This window comes from Oryctolagus cuniculus, chromosome 2 (assembly GCF_051225735.1).
Source record: "Oryctolagus cuniculus isolate XC-2025 breed Fujian yellow rabbit chromosome 2, ASM5122573v1, whole genome shotgun sequence".
Lineage (NCBI taxonomy): Eukaryota > Metazoa > Chordata > Mammalia > Lagomorpha > Leporidae > Oryctolagus > Oryctolagus cuniculus.
Genome location: NC_142868.1, coordinates 127,978,643 through 127,995,674, shown reverse-complemented (window position 1 = coordinate 127,995,674; position 17,032 = coordinate 127,978,643). Strand labels below are relative to the sequence as shown.

General features: G+C 42.9%; 1 protein-coding gene across 4 annotated transcripts in view; it reads left to right on the top strand.

Moving 5' to 3' along the window:
* Nucleotides 1–17,032, top strand: part of CTNNA2 (catenin alpha 2) — a 1,277,539-nt gene that overhangs the window by 466,440 nt on the left and 794,067 nt on the right. For all 4 annotated transcript variants that reach the window (XM_051842709.3, XM_089327497.1, XM_051842710.3 and 1 more), the window contains one exon: nucleotides 16,193–16,396. In XM_051842709.3, the coding sequence (XP_051698669.1) occupies nucleotides 16,193–16,396 (204 nt within the window). The remainder of the gene's footprint in view (nucleotides 1–16,192; nucleotides 16,397–17,032) is intronic.

Below are 17,032 nucleotides of genomic sequence, written 5' to 3'. Positions count from 1 at the left end.
CTAAATGTGAGCCCCAAAAAGAGATTCCATGTCACTCGCACTTTCATCTGCACTGTTTGCATCTAGACATAAAGAAAAGTTTGTTTAATGGATGCTAAATGTGTATGTTAGCTCTTTGATCCTAGTGGCTAATTTATCCTTATTTCTTCCCAGTTTTGTGAGCTTAGCCATAAACCACATCAGCTTCTCCATAATATCCATCCCATGTCTTCATGAACGTTGTATCAAGTTCTGATGGACATCCAGTATCTTCTTGGTTGGGATAAACCTCTCTGGACGTCTACTTCTCTGCATTTCACACTGAACCTGTATAATTTAAATTATCACCAACAGATGTGCATCAACACTCAGAGTTCAGAAGAGAACACGACATTCTCATTAAGCAAAAGAATATTTTTCAAGCCATGCTCTGTTTCTTGTAAAGCAATTAAAATGTTGCCCATTATTCCTGTGAGACACAAACTATTTCTTTCCTATCTTAATTTTCGTGTTTAAAAATGTGGAGGAAAAGACGGATGAGTTTATGCTCAAGGTGTATGAATTTCCCTTGTGGCCAATGAACTAATTTCCTTTTATATTTGTAGAATATTGATACAATTATTCTTTCATCAGACATGAAATTTGAGTGTATAACCAGTTTGTGGAAATCACCTAGTAATTTATTAGGTTGATAACAGCAATTAAGTCACAATTGCTTCTGAGAAATACAAATTGACTTTCCATTTTAAATGGATAATTTAACATTCCAAATCACAGACAGACTGTAACTAATTCATGGGATAAAAGTTGGCTTCTAGTATTAAACTTTAGGAAGAAACCAACCCATTGAAATAATCCAGTAATTAATTATTCAATTTCTGTATCATTCCGCTTTGTGGCATTTCTTCATTTCCCCCCTGCCTTGCTTCTTATCTTTTGACTATTTCTATGTATAATGAAGGAGAGAATATTAGCCAAAAATATAACATATGAGTAGGCCTGTGGGTTTTTTTACTTGCTTAAAGTTTTAAAAATCATTCTAAGCTTAGTACCCTACAAAAATGGGAAGTAGGTCTAATTTGGTCCACAGACCACTGTTTATTGACCATAGTTTAATCAAACCTTCAGAGAAGACTTTCAAATTTCTATGGAATTTTGTTTCTATGAAATAGCTGTTCATGATGACATTACCCACTCTACATATAACAGATCCTGTAATTACGCGCACAGATGCAAATTGCCCATTGATTTAGTTTATGAAAAGCTAAAATAGTTCCTTGTCTAGACAAATCAGGCTTAGTGTTTTATAGCTTAGATACACCAACCAATGAGTTCACTGCCCCAGCTAGTTACTCCCTCCCCCACCACGACCACTGACAGCAGAACTGACATTTGTCACCATCATAGGTTATATGAGCCACATCAAATACCAGTGCAGACCTAATGTACATATCTAACTGAAGGGCTATCTGCATGTTTTCATCTGCAAGTATTAGCTTCATTGTGGTACCCTGCTGTGCTCTGCAAACCTTTTAATTAGAGTTTGAAAAAAAGATATTTTTGCTCATAAACCCTAAGTTAACTACTGTCAGGATCAATGACCAGCTCATGTGTGATGTGTTCAGCTGGGTGCAGCACAAGCCACCAAAATGTAAGGGAAATATCCTAATTGCTGACTGCATTGTCATCCACATAAGCACCTGCACACTGCTAATGGTGTACGGACTTATTATACAAGAGCCAAATTCAAAATCAGGGTAATTGACAGAGAATTGAGTAATGGGAGTTAAGGGAGAAAGCCTTGTGCACAAGAGATGTGGAGATGTTCTTCCCTGAGTAGGGTGAACGTGGGCTTCAGAGAAGGATGAGGGAGGAATGGACTGAAATGTCCATTAGAGAGCAATTCATAATATGGTAACACATGAAGCATATTGGGGTGGGGTGATACAGTGAGAAATCCCCTTAGCTGAAGCCACAGGTTCATGAGGAAAGTCCTGGAAGATGAAGTTTGAGAGACAGAGACTGGTGTCAGATGGCCAAGAATCTTGAAGGCTGGGAATCTTAAACACAAAGTGAGTGGAAATGAGACTATACTCATATGTCTTTAAATGATGCTTGCTGAAAATGGTGTCTCCATTTTCTGAAGGTTGGATGAGAAATGTAACCCATTGCTTTGTTCCCTGACAAATTCTGGAGTATCTCACACACATGCAAAAAGAACATGATAGAAATGGAAATTGGAGAACCACCAGGTCAGACCCCAGGGAACAAATTGCAAGTACCTAGATGATAACCCATTCTAGGTTGTGTGGGAGCCATTGAAGGTTTAGGGCCAGTGCAGGTAGTATGTTGAGCAGAATTCCAAGAACATCCTATAAGAGAAAAAAATATTTAAGAAAGAAAATTTAATCTTGATGATGAAGTAAATGGAAGGGGATAATGGCTTTGAATAGAGAACAGACTGTGGAGTGACCATGGGCATACAAAGGATCACATTTACAAAGCTATTTTAAATGATTTGATGTCAGTGTTACTGTTCACTGTGTGTCATATTGTTCTAAGTTCTTTACATGTATTGTTCTTAGCAACCCTGCATTTTAGATATTATTACTGTTTGAGTTTTCAAGTGGGAAAGCTGAGGCATTCAGCATTCAAGCAACCTGCTCAGCTAGAATTTTAACTAGAAGTCATTGGAGGCAGGATTCCAACCCAAGCCATATGTCTTAGGCCATTTGTGTCCTACTGTAACAAAATATCAGAATCTGAGTAATTTATAAAGAAATTAAGTTTATTTTCTCACAGTTCTGGAGGTTAGGAAGTACAAGACCAAAGTGTTTGGTTGTCTACTTTGGCTGCTGCTCTTTGCTTCCAAATAGTGCCCTTTACTGTATCTGCCAGAGAGGAGGAACTCCGTGTCCCCACACAGCTGAAGACAGAGGAAATCCGTCCAGCGCTCCCTGAAGCCTCTTTTATAAGGGGCCTTAATCCTATTCGGCACTGAGTTCCTTCATGGCCTAATCACTTTTTTTTTTTTTTTTTTGACAGGCAGAGTTAGACAGTGAGAAAGAGAGAGAAACAGAGAGAAAGGTCTTCCTTTTTCCGTTGGTTCACCCCCCAAGTGGCCACTATGGCTGGTGTGCTGCGGCCGGTGCGCTGCACCGATCTGAAGCCAGGAGCCAGGTGCTTCCTCCTGGTCTCCCATGCAGGTGCAGGGCCATCTTCCACTGCACTCCTGGGCCATAGCAGAGAGCTGGACTGGAAGAGGAGTAACGGGGACAGAATCCAGTGCCCAAACCGGGACTAGAACCCGGGGTGCCGGCACCGCAGGCGGAGGATTAGCCTAGTGAGACACTAATCACTTCTGAAAGACTTAACTTCTTGGTGCTATCTATCCTATTAGCAACACCTGAATTTTGGAGCAGACACAGTCAAACCTAGTACAACTCCACTCTTACCACCTGGAACATTTTTCATCCTAGTACTATATTGATGCCTCATCTTTCATCCAAAGTTTATGGGCTTTGGAATCAGAAAGACTCATCAGGTGTTCCATCATGGTTTCCAACAAATAACCTTACCTGTGTGAGCAACACATCATCTGTGAAGTGAGCATGTTCCTCCTGTTTCTGTTTCCGCTCCATTAAAATGAGGGTATTATGTTTTGGAGAAAGATGAAAACTGCTCTCTTATTTATGTCACAGCTGGAGTGAGAGCAGGATGCCCACCTGATCCTATCTGGTGGCAGCTGCAGGTAGGGGTCAGGGTCTCCAGAGGGTCAGGACTGATGCTGAATCTTTGATTCTCCTTCACAAGCAGGTGGTAGCTAAGGCATGGGAGCTGCTGAGCCCTCTAAGTGGATGTTGACAGAACTGCTGAGAACAAGCAGGACCTCCGGGGAAGTCATCTCGTGGCTTAGATCAAAATGTTGAAAGAAAGGATTCAAAGAGAACCACAGGAAGGCAGAGTATTGTAAAGCCAGGGTTTGGTAAACTGTTAGGAATCCACAGAAGTCAGAGGTTGGAAGCTGAGTAAGAAGAATGATCAAGAATATAGAGTTCAAGGACAAAGAAGAAATAAGGTGACTGTTTTCAACCAAAGACTAAATATCCAGTCTCTGTTAAATGATTCAGAGACATAATTTTATTAAACACATTTTGGACACCTGCTTTCTAATCAAAACATAATGTTAAGCTAAAGACTGTAACCTTTGCCCAGCTTCTCCATGAGTCATTGTGGACTGGTGTCCTGTGCGGGCCTCAGAAAGCCTCAGAAAGCCAGAAATGCCTCAGCAGCTTAGCAACACACAGATGACAGAATTGGGGAGAATGAGATCGGCTTCCAGTAGATTTCAGAATCCAGGAGGAACAGCCCAGGGTTCTGACTTCCTTACCTGGCTTATTTTTACCATTGGCAAATAACTGTGTCTTCTATCAGTTTCTCCTCTAAAATGAAATTAATGTGGGCTTAGGTAGATTGCTCTTTAAAAAAATAAATATCTAAGAATAAAAAGTACTATTTAATTAGCAAGTCATTATCTTTGCCATTGATTTCCAATTAAACTGAACTGTTTAATTACAAAAATACCTTAAATAGGTAAATGGTATAATCAGTTTATTTTTAAGTATATGCCTAAGGAAAAAAGTTATCCATGAAGTCCTTTGTAATGTAAAATTAAAGCAAATTTAAAATTATGGTTAACATTTCTCTGTAGCTTAATAAAAAATAAATGATTAAAACTCAACTTAGTATCTTCCATTCCTACTGCCACCCCAATTAAGTTAAGAGAAACTTTTTATGTAGCGAAAGATTCACACTGGGAGAGCTTGGCATGGAGTGAAAAAGCTGAAAATGTATCCGTGTTAATTATTGATACACTGCAGGGAGAGTAAATGTTTAAAACTGAACAGATAACATGCTTTTGATTTAGACACCTCAGTTAATTTATTAAAATGGCCTTGATTTATTCTTTTATCTCAGATTTGGGTCTTTAAAGAAGTATTTGAAGCATTCAGAGCCAGAATTATGATCATGCCTCATTGCTAGTAGGTGTCTTTCATTCTTAAATTTTTTACTCCTCTAAAATTCCAATTGTTTGTCTGTGGGCATTTTGTTGGGAAACTAGGAGAGGCTGCCTCAGGGGTTACTAGTCAAACATTTTAAATTGGAGAACAGACTTTTTTTTTTTTAAAGAACTCTGGTAAACAATCACTAGGTGTTGCTGGACTTATTTTTTTCTCCATTGTATTAGTCTGGCAAAATAGCACAATAAATAAAATACCTTAACAAACCATGATCCCCTGAGGGCTCCCTGAGCTTGGGTTTCTGCATCTATGCTCAGTCATTGTCAAATTTCACCTAGACTAAGGCATCATTGCCTCTAGATTATCTGCCACTATTTCATAGAACAAACAGAAAGACAGCTTTTATACTAGGAAGAAGAGGAAGGAAGGTGTAAGGTATGGGTGTAACAAAACCTACCCAATTGAACCCAAAGGCAAAGCAAACTACAAAATTTGAATATCCAAAGGCTTAATAGAATAAGTGTAATGATAAATGTGCAACAGAAAGGAAGTAAAGACATCAGCACACTGTTGTGTATTCCTGGGAATACAAAGAACTATTGCTGGACTACACATACTTTATCATGTAGTCTGTCTGATTTTCTTTGCTTTAATTACCTCAGTTCAAAATGACAAATTCCTTTAGAATAGTGAATTTGACTACTGTTAAGTTCCTCTTTAATTTTTTTAATATCTTTTGAAAAATGAAGCTGAATGACTGCGTAAGGGCATATTGACATTCTTTTTCTGCCTGATATCCAGTAGTTAAGGTGGATAGCAGGTGGTGAAGGTATGGTGTTTATGAGGGAGAACACAGCACCATTTCTTATTTTTCCTTAGTTGTTGTCTGGAACTGGGTAGTTTGTAAAAGCCTAGGACACACTTGTCAGACAGCGTTATCGCAGACACCACGGGAAGCCATGGGGCTTTCTCATACCACTAGCATCTGATTTTTCCATGCTTATAAAATTAGATTTGGGGAGACACATTGTTAAATCAGTCCATACTTTGGATTATCAGTTTTTAATTGCCTTTTTTTAAAGCATTTTGAAAACTGTACATTAGAGATGACAGACTGGGTCTCTCAAGGGTCTAATTAATGTTGAAACACAGAAAATCTAAATGTTGTTAAGCTTTTACCTCCACTCTTTAACATGCAGCTTCTTGCCTACGGCAGACAAAGAAGCACCTTCCTCAGCTGCGCATTAAGAAGCTGGTAAACAACCTGTGAGTAAGACATGCTCCATTAGAGGTGTGCGTATGCTGAAGCCCTTCTGACTTAACTGCAATTTAAAAATACTGCTTTTATGTTTTAGAGCTTACCAGGTATGCCATTTAAAAAAAAAGATTTATTTATTTATTTGAAAGGCAGAGTTACAGTGAGGCAGGGAGAGAGAGAGGGAGAGAGAGAAAGAAAGAAAGAATGTCCTCCACCACCCATGGGTTCATTCCCCAAAAGGCCGCAATGGCCGGAGCTGAGCCAATCTGAAGCCGGGAGCCTGGAGCTTCTTCTGGGTCTCCCACTCAGGTGCAGGGGCCCAAGGTCCTGGGGGCCATCCTCTGCTATTTTCCAGGCCATAGCAGAGAGCTGGATTGGAAAAGGAGCAGCTGGGGCATGAACTGGTGCCTTTATGAGATGCAGGCAGCGGCTTTACCGGCTAGCCAAGGCGCTGGCCCCCTTTTATGCCAATATTTTAAAATTACAGTATGAGTGCAATTAGATACACACTTGGCTCTACCTTGGTTAATACCTATGCAAAGAAAGCTTAAGCTATATTTGTTTTTACCTTGCTGGAAAATGTTTGTTATAAATTACCCGCTGACCAGTTTGACATAGAGGTGAGAGACTAACAGTAGGATGAACTAATATTTTAGGACATTTTCCCCTTGGTGTTTGTTCACGATTTGCAAGGCCTTCTTGAAATAAGAAAATATTTTCTATTTCTTCTTTACTTTTGGAATGGAGAGATAGCTGTTGCCCTAACTCCCTCCTGGCGGTTGTCATGCAGATACATGAGGGAAACAATGTAGCACAGTGGGCAACAACAAATACAGTATGAGTCCAGGAAGCCAGCCTCACAGGCCAGCTCTGGGGTTGCTCTGAGCCTGGACCTGGACAATGACTCACCTCTGGGAGCACATTTCTTGCTTGTATCTACCTGTATCTAACACAGGTGTGTGTTTTATTTCCTTGGTATTTTGTTTTGTGATGGTCCTATGCATTAGACCTTTGTGTATGTAAAGGAAACGGATTTTACATATTAATACAGGCACCCATACCCCCACCTGAAGCTCACATGCGTAATTAACTTTCTTGCAGACTTCTCCAGGTTGGGAATCCTAAGGCTTTGCCAGCTGTTTTCCATCACCGTTGTATAGGGGTCGGCAAGAGTAAATACCCCCAGCGCTGTGGCTCCTGGTCTCTGTTCTAACTATTCAGCTCTACTGTTGTAGTACAAAAGTACTCCCAGCCATAGGTAGTATATAAATGAATGTAATGAACTGTGTTCTATTAACAATTTATTTACAAAATAGGAGGTTGACTCATAAAATGTAGTTTGTTTACATCTGCATTGTTCATGCTTCCCCTACTACAAATCTAGGTTTTTCTCTGATTCCTTCCTTATTTTCACGGTCTTTGTATCTCCAACTCTTTCTGCACAGATGCCTTAAATATTTGTCCACTCCAAGCCCTGTTCTTTAATCATACATCACTATCCCCACCTCTCTTGTGGGCACTGAAGCTTCGATAATTGTTCTCCTGCCTTCCACTTCTAGTCTTCTCAAAGCTAAGTTCTGGACCTGCCTTCAGAAACTTCCAAAAGCTAAAGAAACCAGACCAAGCCACTCTTGTGTTTTACCTTTGATAATTCTTTGTTGCCTAAAGGGATACCCACAAATTGAAAGCCTATGAACATGACACAGAAGTCTCTTTGAGACCTGGCCATTGCTTTGCTCTCAAACCCTGCCTCCCATTCCTATTTTGTCCATTCAGGTTCTTGGAGGAGCAGATACCAAGGTAGGAGGCATGACACACAGGGAGTGCAAATGAAGTAGGAGAGAATTGGGAGAAACAGGCTAAGAGAGCTTTTGGACTGCATGCAAATCAACACCAGTGAAAGGAGAGCAGGAAATAAAGAGGATTGGGTATGGGTGTCTTAGTACAATTCTGAGCAAGTCCTGGGCAGGCACATGGGGAATCCTCATTGGATGCGAATGACATGGCTGTACTCCATGATTGACTGGGGCTGCCTCTGGCCGAGTGTGGCTTCTTTGTGAGACTGTGGAGGCATTGAAGTGGATTGCACCCACAACACTTCTTCTCAAAGGACAGCTGCATGGGGTACCTCCCTAGTGCCTTAGTGTCACTTCACCTTAATCCTTTGGCTTTAGTAAAATTCGTCTATTAGTTTTCTTATGCCATGATATCACTCACCTGTCATTGTGTCTGCATTGCCCCTTCCTGTCCCTGACTGTGATTAACCAACTACTTCTCACTCTATAAGTCTCACCTGAGGATAAGCTCCTTTTGAAATTCCTTTAACTACCTCGCACCTCCCAACTGCTACCCTTAGTAACATCATTGGTACATTTTCCAAATGACAAGTGCACGTGCATGTTTTGATTATCCAGTCAACTGCTTGTTTGGTGTATGCCTTTGGCCACCTTAAGTAACCAGCACCCCTTTGTCGAATCAGTGGTTATACTCGCAGTTACCCATGTGAAGGGTGAGGTGATTCAGATGATACAGGAGGATGATGGGGAAGGTGAGATTTAATGCCATTATATTTACAAGAATTTAATGGTTTTTTGAAGAAATAGGTCTTTATAACTTGATGCATTAGACTCATGTCAGCTGAGTGTAGGCAACCTGACACAGAGGAAGAAACACTGTGTCTAAAGTCAAAAAGACTTGTGTTCAAATCCCAGCATCCTACTTTACTACCTCAATGACCTTGGGACGGCAACTCTGACATGGTTTCCCATTTAATAAGATGGCAATAGTAAGATCAAGGGTGTATCAAGCCATTTGTGGTACATTGAATTACCTTGCTTTAATCGACATCTTTGTTTTCTGCAAATGTGTCAGAGCCTGGGTCAGGCTAACCCAGCGTCTCATGATTGTCCTGAAGTTTTAGACCAACCTAGCTCCTTGTGGAGAGAATAAATGAAAAGTGCAAGGTACAAACAGTGCTGAGCCCTGGAAGCGCAGGGGGATGGAGCGGTGGTGACCATGTTCTGCCCTTGTTGGAGGGGTTGGGTCCAGAGTTGCCACAGCCGCTGTGGGAGGTGGCACAGCCAGAGCCTGGGCTGTTGTGCAGGTCACCAAGCAGGTCCCTGTCTCCCTAATGCCTGTCCTGGAGCTTGTCTGACACAGACCAGCGAGCTGCCCCTGCCGCCCCTCTCTTCCTCAGCTCTTTCTCCTCCTTCTCGTTCAGTTTTCCAGGAGTGTGAAAGAAGGCCCAGGGACACCCCAAACCCTTCTGCCCACAGCAGGTGCCGCTACCGCCGTGGGTCTGTCTCCTTTTTTTTAATATATATAAGATTTGTTTTGTTTATTTGAAAGGCAGAGTTACAGAGAGGTAGAGACAGAAAGGTCTTCCATCTGTTGGTTCACTCCCCTGATGACTGCAATGGCTGGAGCTGTGCCGATCCGAAGCCAGGAGCCAGGAGCTTCTTCCGGGTCTCCCACATGCATGCAGGGGCCCAAGGACTTGGGCCATCTTCTACTGCTTTCCCAGGTGATAGCAGAGAGCTGGATCAGAAGTGGAGCAGCCGGTACTTGAACCTGAGCCCGTATGGGATGCCGGCACTGCAGGCAGCAGCTTTACCAGCTATGCCACAGCGCTGGCCCCTTGCATGTTTTTTGAGCCCACAACAAATGTTTTGAAGTGATCCCTTTGTTATTTTATTGATACCTTTATTATTCCTGGGACAGTGTACTGATTTAAAAATGTAGCATTCCATTTGTATTTATTTCTATCTCTTGCCAAAAAGATTTCTATATACTGCTTGTACCAGCCGGGGAAATGCTCCCAAAACACTCTTCAGCTCTCTTGTACTGAGGAACTTATTTCTTCCCCATTATTGACTCTTTGTGTCTAGGAGCCAAACTTACCTTGGCGTGGTTTGGATTTGATAGCTAATTAGTTCTGTGCTAGTTACAGGAGTTCACAGTGAGATGGTTTTTTTTAATACTCAGCAAATTGTCTTCCTTTATATTGTATCTTTTATATGTTGCATGTTGTTTTTGGTATCAGCCTGACTCAGCCCAATATATGATAGTTCTGCTGATGTTTTACTGTTCATTGGTGAATGTAGTTTCGTTAAGAGAGTTTTTGGAAAATTCATCAAACTCATTAAGTTTTTTTCTTAACCCATTTGGAATTATTCCTAACAAAATGATGAAATAGAAAAATAGTGCAGTGGTTTAACACCCTGGCCTGAAGCACCGGCATCCCATATGGGCACTGGGTCGAGACCCGGCTGCTCCACTTCCTGTCTAGCTCTCTGCTATGGCCCGGGAAAGCAGTAGAAGATGGCCCAAGTCCTTGGGCCGCTGCACCCACAAGGGAGTCCTGGAAGAAGCTCCTGGCTCCTGGCTTGGATCGGCACAGCTCCAGCTGTTGCGGCCATCAGGGGAGTGAACCATCGGATGGAAAACTCTCTCTCTCTGCCTCTCCTCTCTCTGTGTAACTCTGACTTTCAAATAAATTAATAATATCTTTAAAAAAATAGAAAAATAAAAATGAAAACAGTGCTGTTCTAACAACTGCATGTATACAGATAAATTCAATATTCTGCGAAGTAGATTTGAACTACATGGTTTCCTGAACATTTCGAATGCTTTTTCTTAAAAGATTTATTTTATTTGAAAGGCAGAGTCACAGAGAAAGAGAGAGAGATAGAGAGATAGAGATCCTCCATGTGCTCGTTCACTCCCCAAATGGTCACAATGGCTGGGGCTGAGTGAGGCAGAAGCCAGGAGCTTCCTCCGAGTCTCCGGTGTGCATGCAGGGGCCCAAGGACTTGGGCCATCCTCCCCTGCTTCCCTGGGCACATTGGCAGGGAGCTGAATTGGACATAGAGCAGTCAGGACTCAAACCAGCACACACATGGGATGCTGGCACTGCAGGCGACAGCCCAACACATTATGCCACAGTGCCAGCCCCTCATGTTAAAACTTCTATAGAGTTCAACCTTAGAGAAGATGGGAGATCAATTAGATGGGATGGAAGGGATGGTTACATTATTGATTTGATGGCAGAAAGGAATTTAGCCTCAGGGTGATTCATCCAGATTGCTACTCCAACTGCAAGACTGGAAACAGCACTTTTTAATAAAGAACAAAGCTGACAAAAATAAATAAAACTCATAAAACTCCCAAGATATCATGCAAGTCAAATAAGCAGAATGAAAACAGACAAGATAAAAAGAAATCAAGCTATTTTAAAATAAGACAAAATAGGAAATACAGCCCACAAATATTAAATTAAAATGACAATATAAGAGATAAAACTCAATGATCAAAAGGATAAAATAATACAGTGAGCTTTAAGAATCCAGAGAAGAAATGCAGATACTTAGTAAAATTTTAGCAGACTACAGTGAATCAGTACAGTTGGAAACAGTGTAAACCCCTCTCACAGAACACCTGTGCCATAAAAGGAGGAGAGGAAGTCTTATCCTGTGGTGCTGGCCTGTTGTCCACCTGAAATACACCTTCAGCGTCACGAAAAGGAGTTTTGATCCTTTCTGCTGCTACTGCTGCGCCCTTTCCGGCCAGTAGAGGGCAGCCGCACAGAGAGGCGCGGACAGGCTGAGATGATGCGGAAAATCTGACCAGAGTTCCGGTTGCTCAGGACTGTTTGCTGATCTGAAGTGATCCTGCGGTGTATTAGGAAAGAGAACTTGCCTACGTCTTTTTAGAAAACCGCTCGAAATAATGCAGTGCAAGTATTCCTCCTTCCCTCACTCTGGCTTTCATTCTCTATTTCTTATTCATGGTTCACCTCCATGTGTGTGTTACTCCCTGTTTTTGGGAATAGGTATAGTCTGGAGCCTCTGCTTCTGGCTCCATTTAGTTTTGTTTTTTAATTCCTTTCTCTTTCGCTCCCTCTCCCTCTCCCTCTCCCTCTCCCTCTCCCTCTCCCTCTCCCTCTCCCTCTCCCTCATCTCCCTCTCCCTCTCCCGCTCTCCCTCCTCCCTTCTCCCGCTCTTCCTCTCTCCCTCCCTCTCCTTCTCCTTCTGTCTTTCCCTCTCCCTCTTTTTATTTTTATTTTTTCCCAGATCTAGGCAGTTCTCCGGGAGCACAGACATATGCATTCCTTCCCCAGGCATACAACTTGGGCCCACAGATGTACAGAATCTCACAAATAACGCACATCCTGTCCCATATGCACATATGCACACACACGCACACACAGAGGCAGGTTCATCTGAACTGGCCTTTACGCCGTCTCTGCCCACTGTGGCTTCTCCCAGCTACTCCTTTCACATCCGTCATTACAGTGCTCCCCATCTGCCCGGCAGATACCAGCTGCAGTTTTCTAAAGTGATTGTTGTTTTTCCGGGGAGGTCTTTAAAAAGCTTTTCCCCTGTGATCCAGACAGAATGAATAATTCCACTAGAAATGTGACGGCTTGTATAACTGTGATGCGGAGTTTGGTCAGCGCAGTGTTTCACTCACTATCTTTTATGGCAGCCCCATGCCAGGGCAGGTAGCGGCTGGATGGGAAGACACTGCGAAGTCTCTCTTGCTGCATTTCCCGAAGTGTGTTCCTTGGGATCTCATAGCCAATGCGTGCATTTTAACAGGGGGCTTTCTCTGTGCTGAAACTGATCTGGGAAATGCTCAGAAAACTAACTCCTTTAGTGCAGAATCCCTCCAAGCAGTTCCTATGATAATTAATTTTCCTTGGGTCATGCAGGCTGTTCAAAACATGTGTGGCCAGAGAACTTTCTTTCTTCATCAAAACACTGTATCCATAAGTCAGTGTTCTCTGGAAAATAATTTAGGAAGTAGTGCTCTAATAAGAGTAGTACTTTCTCCTTGGTGCTACAGGGAAGTGTTCTATAAATGCCCTTATTGGGGAGTTCAAATTTGCTTGAACATATTTCCATCACATTCTTATTTTTATGACAGAAGTATCCTTAAAAAAAAAAAAAAAACTCTCCAAGAGCCAGTCTCTGATTCTGAAGTGTCTTCTAAAAACTTAAGCAGACCAAATAATTTTTCCTTGTGCTTTATGTTAAAAGAGTTACCTACAAAATAGGTCTTTGAAGATCAGTCATCTTTATAAGAGAGTTTAAATATATTGTAAACAGGTGTTTCTTAAATTAGGATATCAGTTCTGAAGGCATGTTACACAGTAGAACATAGTTACATGTGTATCCTGATTGTATCAAGAAAACAGCAGGAGAGAGAGACTTCAATGGGTGGCAGTGGAAAAATGTTAAAGGCACAGCCCTAGTGCAAGCATCAGGGTGCAGCAGGAACCCCCTGTGTGCCCTCCTCAGATTTTCTTGGGCATTTTCATCTAAAACGATGGGCCCCACAGAGTATTCTAGTGTACTGAGGCTTCTACCTGATTTTTAGACAATGTTTGGGCGGTTGTACCCAATACCATGGTACCAGGCATGAACTCCCAGTAGCACATTTTGGGATTAAATAGTCTTTTTTTCCCATGATAAAAGCTAAGACAGTGCAAATTTGAGCATGGTCAGCATGACAAGGCCCGCCACAAAGTAGCTGTCTCCTTTCGTCCAGACCTCATGCATGTGCCTCCTACGAAGAGCAGGGAGCTTTAATTAATTAGTGATTTCCTAGGACATCTGAGGTTCCAGTGGACATCAGATGTGCTCTGTTTAGTCTCTGCCTGTATCTAAGTGACAAACTATTTTCATTCATTCCTTGAAACCTCAACATATTCATACCCAAGTATCTCTCTCTCTGCTATGGAGTTTGCATTTTAGCAGAAATCAAAGAACAGAGTCACAAAACATTTCACAAACACCTTAGGATGCTCTGAAGGGCTAGAACTTATTTTGTAATAACCAAGCCGTTATTTATATTACAATAGAAATCAGGAAAATGTCTTATGCTTCCTCTCTTTGAAGCACTAAGCATTGTGGTGGGTACACAGCAGGTCCTCAGGAGAAGGCAGATTGGCAAGGGTGTAACTACCTACTCTGGTTGGCTTTTCTTACATTTGTCAATATCATAAATTGTAGTCTATTAATTTGTTATAATTTGATAGACATTCAAGGAGTGATGAACATCAGAGCAAAAGGGAAAGGAAAGGCAGGCTAGGATCCTCAGGTTGGAAGACTGTCTGTGCCATCATTGCCACACTTGTTGTTGGGCCTCTGAGTGTGCCCTCGGTAAAGATGAGCGCAGCATCTCCTACAGCAGGTCCTTTGGCTAACACTGATGCAGACATCTCCCTTCCCTGCAGCAGAAATGCGTTCCCCGAAGGAAACTGGCATTTGGGCCATGTCCTCCCACCCCTGTACCTTCTACAGTTAATTAACACATTTTCGTCCATACTCCCTCAGTCTTTGGTTTTGCTGGTAATTCTCCAGGTTCTCTCTGCATCTTTCTGCCTATACTATTTTTCTTTCTGATTCTCATCCTCCTATATACTCATATGAATTCATATTAACTGGATCTTCTTCAGCTCATTTTTCTTGCTGTATACCAGGAGTGGGAACCGTCCAGCCCACAGGCTGTATGAAGCCCATGAAAACATCTGGTTTGGCACTGCCAAGGCAACCAGGGGCAGGACTCAAAATTCAATAAATTGGCACCAGGCTAGTTTTTAAGCTGATAATTCTGTCACCTGTGAACCATGTTATAAATATTCACATGGCATAAAAAGGTACCCCACCCCTGACTTACTTGTATTCAGTTACTATCTCGTATACAGAGCCCTGTGACAGTCCCCAGACCCTTATATAGGCTGGTAGCCTTCTGAACCCTGGTTGTCCATCAGCCTCTGGACATCTCAGCCTGCACGTTTCCAGACTCCTCCAATTTAGCAGGGACAAAGCAAACTAAAGCTCATTCTCTGTGGTTCTTTCCTGTTGGGAAATATCACTATTTCCTCACTTATCTCTGCTCCTTCAGGACATGTTGGTAATTCCATGGACGGATGGGCGCATCGTGGTGCAGCAGATGAAGCCACTCCTTGGACTGTCCATATCCCTATCAGAGTGCCAGTTCAAATACACAGCTACTCCTTCCTGCCAGTGTTCCTGGGAGGCAGTGGATGTTGGCCCCAGGACCTGGGTCCCTGCCATCCACAAGGGATACTAGGGTGAAGGTTCCTGGGCTCATGGCTTTGGGTTGGCCCAGGGCAGCACAGATGTTACACCCATTTGGGGAGTGAATGAATGGATGGAAGATTTCTGGCTCTCTCTCTTTCTCTCTCTCTCTGTCCATGTTGAACTGTACCACTCCCCACCAACACCCACAGACACTGCTCTCTCTGCAACTCTGCCTTTCAAATAAATAAATTTTAAAAAGTATTATTGAGGCACTGTCAGTTAATTGTAACACACACACATTATGAATCCCTTTCTAGAACCCTAGGTTTTACATACAAGACATTAGTTTCTAGTGGGAAATTACCCTGTTTTGAATATGCTATTCGCCTGAGTTTCCAAAAGCATGGTGCCCTTGGGCTGTCTGCTTTTCATGAGGAAGGCAGAAAGAGTGTCCTGGCCACAGCGAAAGCACATTTAAGTTGATTACGTATCATGTGTTAGCTCTAAAATCTTCCTATAATCCCTGAAAGAGCCACCCTCAAATGTACTTTTTTTGAAGGTTAGCATTTTGAAGAAAAAAAAAATGCCACAGCAGTGTCACAATCTCATTTGAAACGCCTCGGTTGAGATAGCCTTTGCCAAGAACATACTCTTCAAACAAGACGTGCTGCTTTCTTCCCGGGGCCGGCATTTCGGGCAAAATATCTTACAAGTTAATACTTTCTCAAGGCCGCTGTGGAAGTTACCTCGGTAGCCACTGATCTCCTTCCCCGGGGGCGGAGGCCTCGTGTCCCGTCCTCAGGTCTTTCTGGTTTGGGAACCAGAGAGCCCAGGCTGTCGGGTCGTGGCTGCTCTTCTGATTTCTCCCTTTGTGCTCCTTTCAGAACAAGATTATCCTGGACCCCATGACGTTCAGCGAGGCCCGCTTCCGGCCGTCGCTGGAGGAGCGGCTGGAGAGCATCATCAGTGGTGCAGCGCTCATGGCCGACTCCTCGTGCACGCGAGACGACCGGCGCGAGCGGATCGTGGCCGAGTGCAACGCCGTGCGGCAGGCGCTGCAGGACCTGCTCAGCGAGTACATGAACAACGTGAGTCGTGCGTGCGCTCGCGGCTCGGGGGTGCTGTTCTGTGTGGCCGCGTGCGTGGGAACGGGGCCCGGCGTCCGCCGAGAGAGAGATGGGAGAACCAAAGCGCTGCTTTGGGAGAGAGGACATGATGTCCATGCAGAACTGGTTTTAGTGTGGATGAGAAAATCACAGGGAAACTGTGTTTTCGCTTCTTGGTCATGTTAGTGGCTGCAGTTTGACTTAAGATTTCAATTGGTAAAGAGACTGATGGAAGGTACTTAGGATATATGTAATCCTCATCGACAGAGCGCTTTTGGAACTATCAGTGGCTGCAGATGTTAAAAGTCATCCCTAGGAGGCATTTGTAAGTGTAGGAGGTTTTCAAGTGTTGGGACAGGGTTGGTCAAGGTGCAGAAGTTTTCACTGCCGTAAGTGGTGGAGTTTTATTGGTTCATTGTGTGAACAGGCTTTCTTCTCAGAGTTTGTCTTCAAGATTTCAAACAGCTCAGGGTAGTATCTGGTGGTACTGGGCCACAGAGGGTGAGCATCCTCTCCCACGGCTATCACACAGGGCAGCTGTTATATACCATAAGCTGTCAGAAGATGAGATCTGTATTCCTTGCTTTGAAAGGCACTAGGTTGTGGGTGTACTGATTT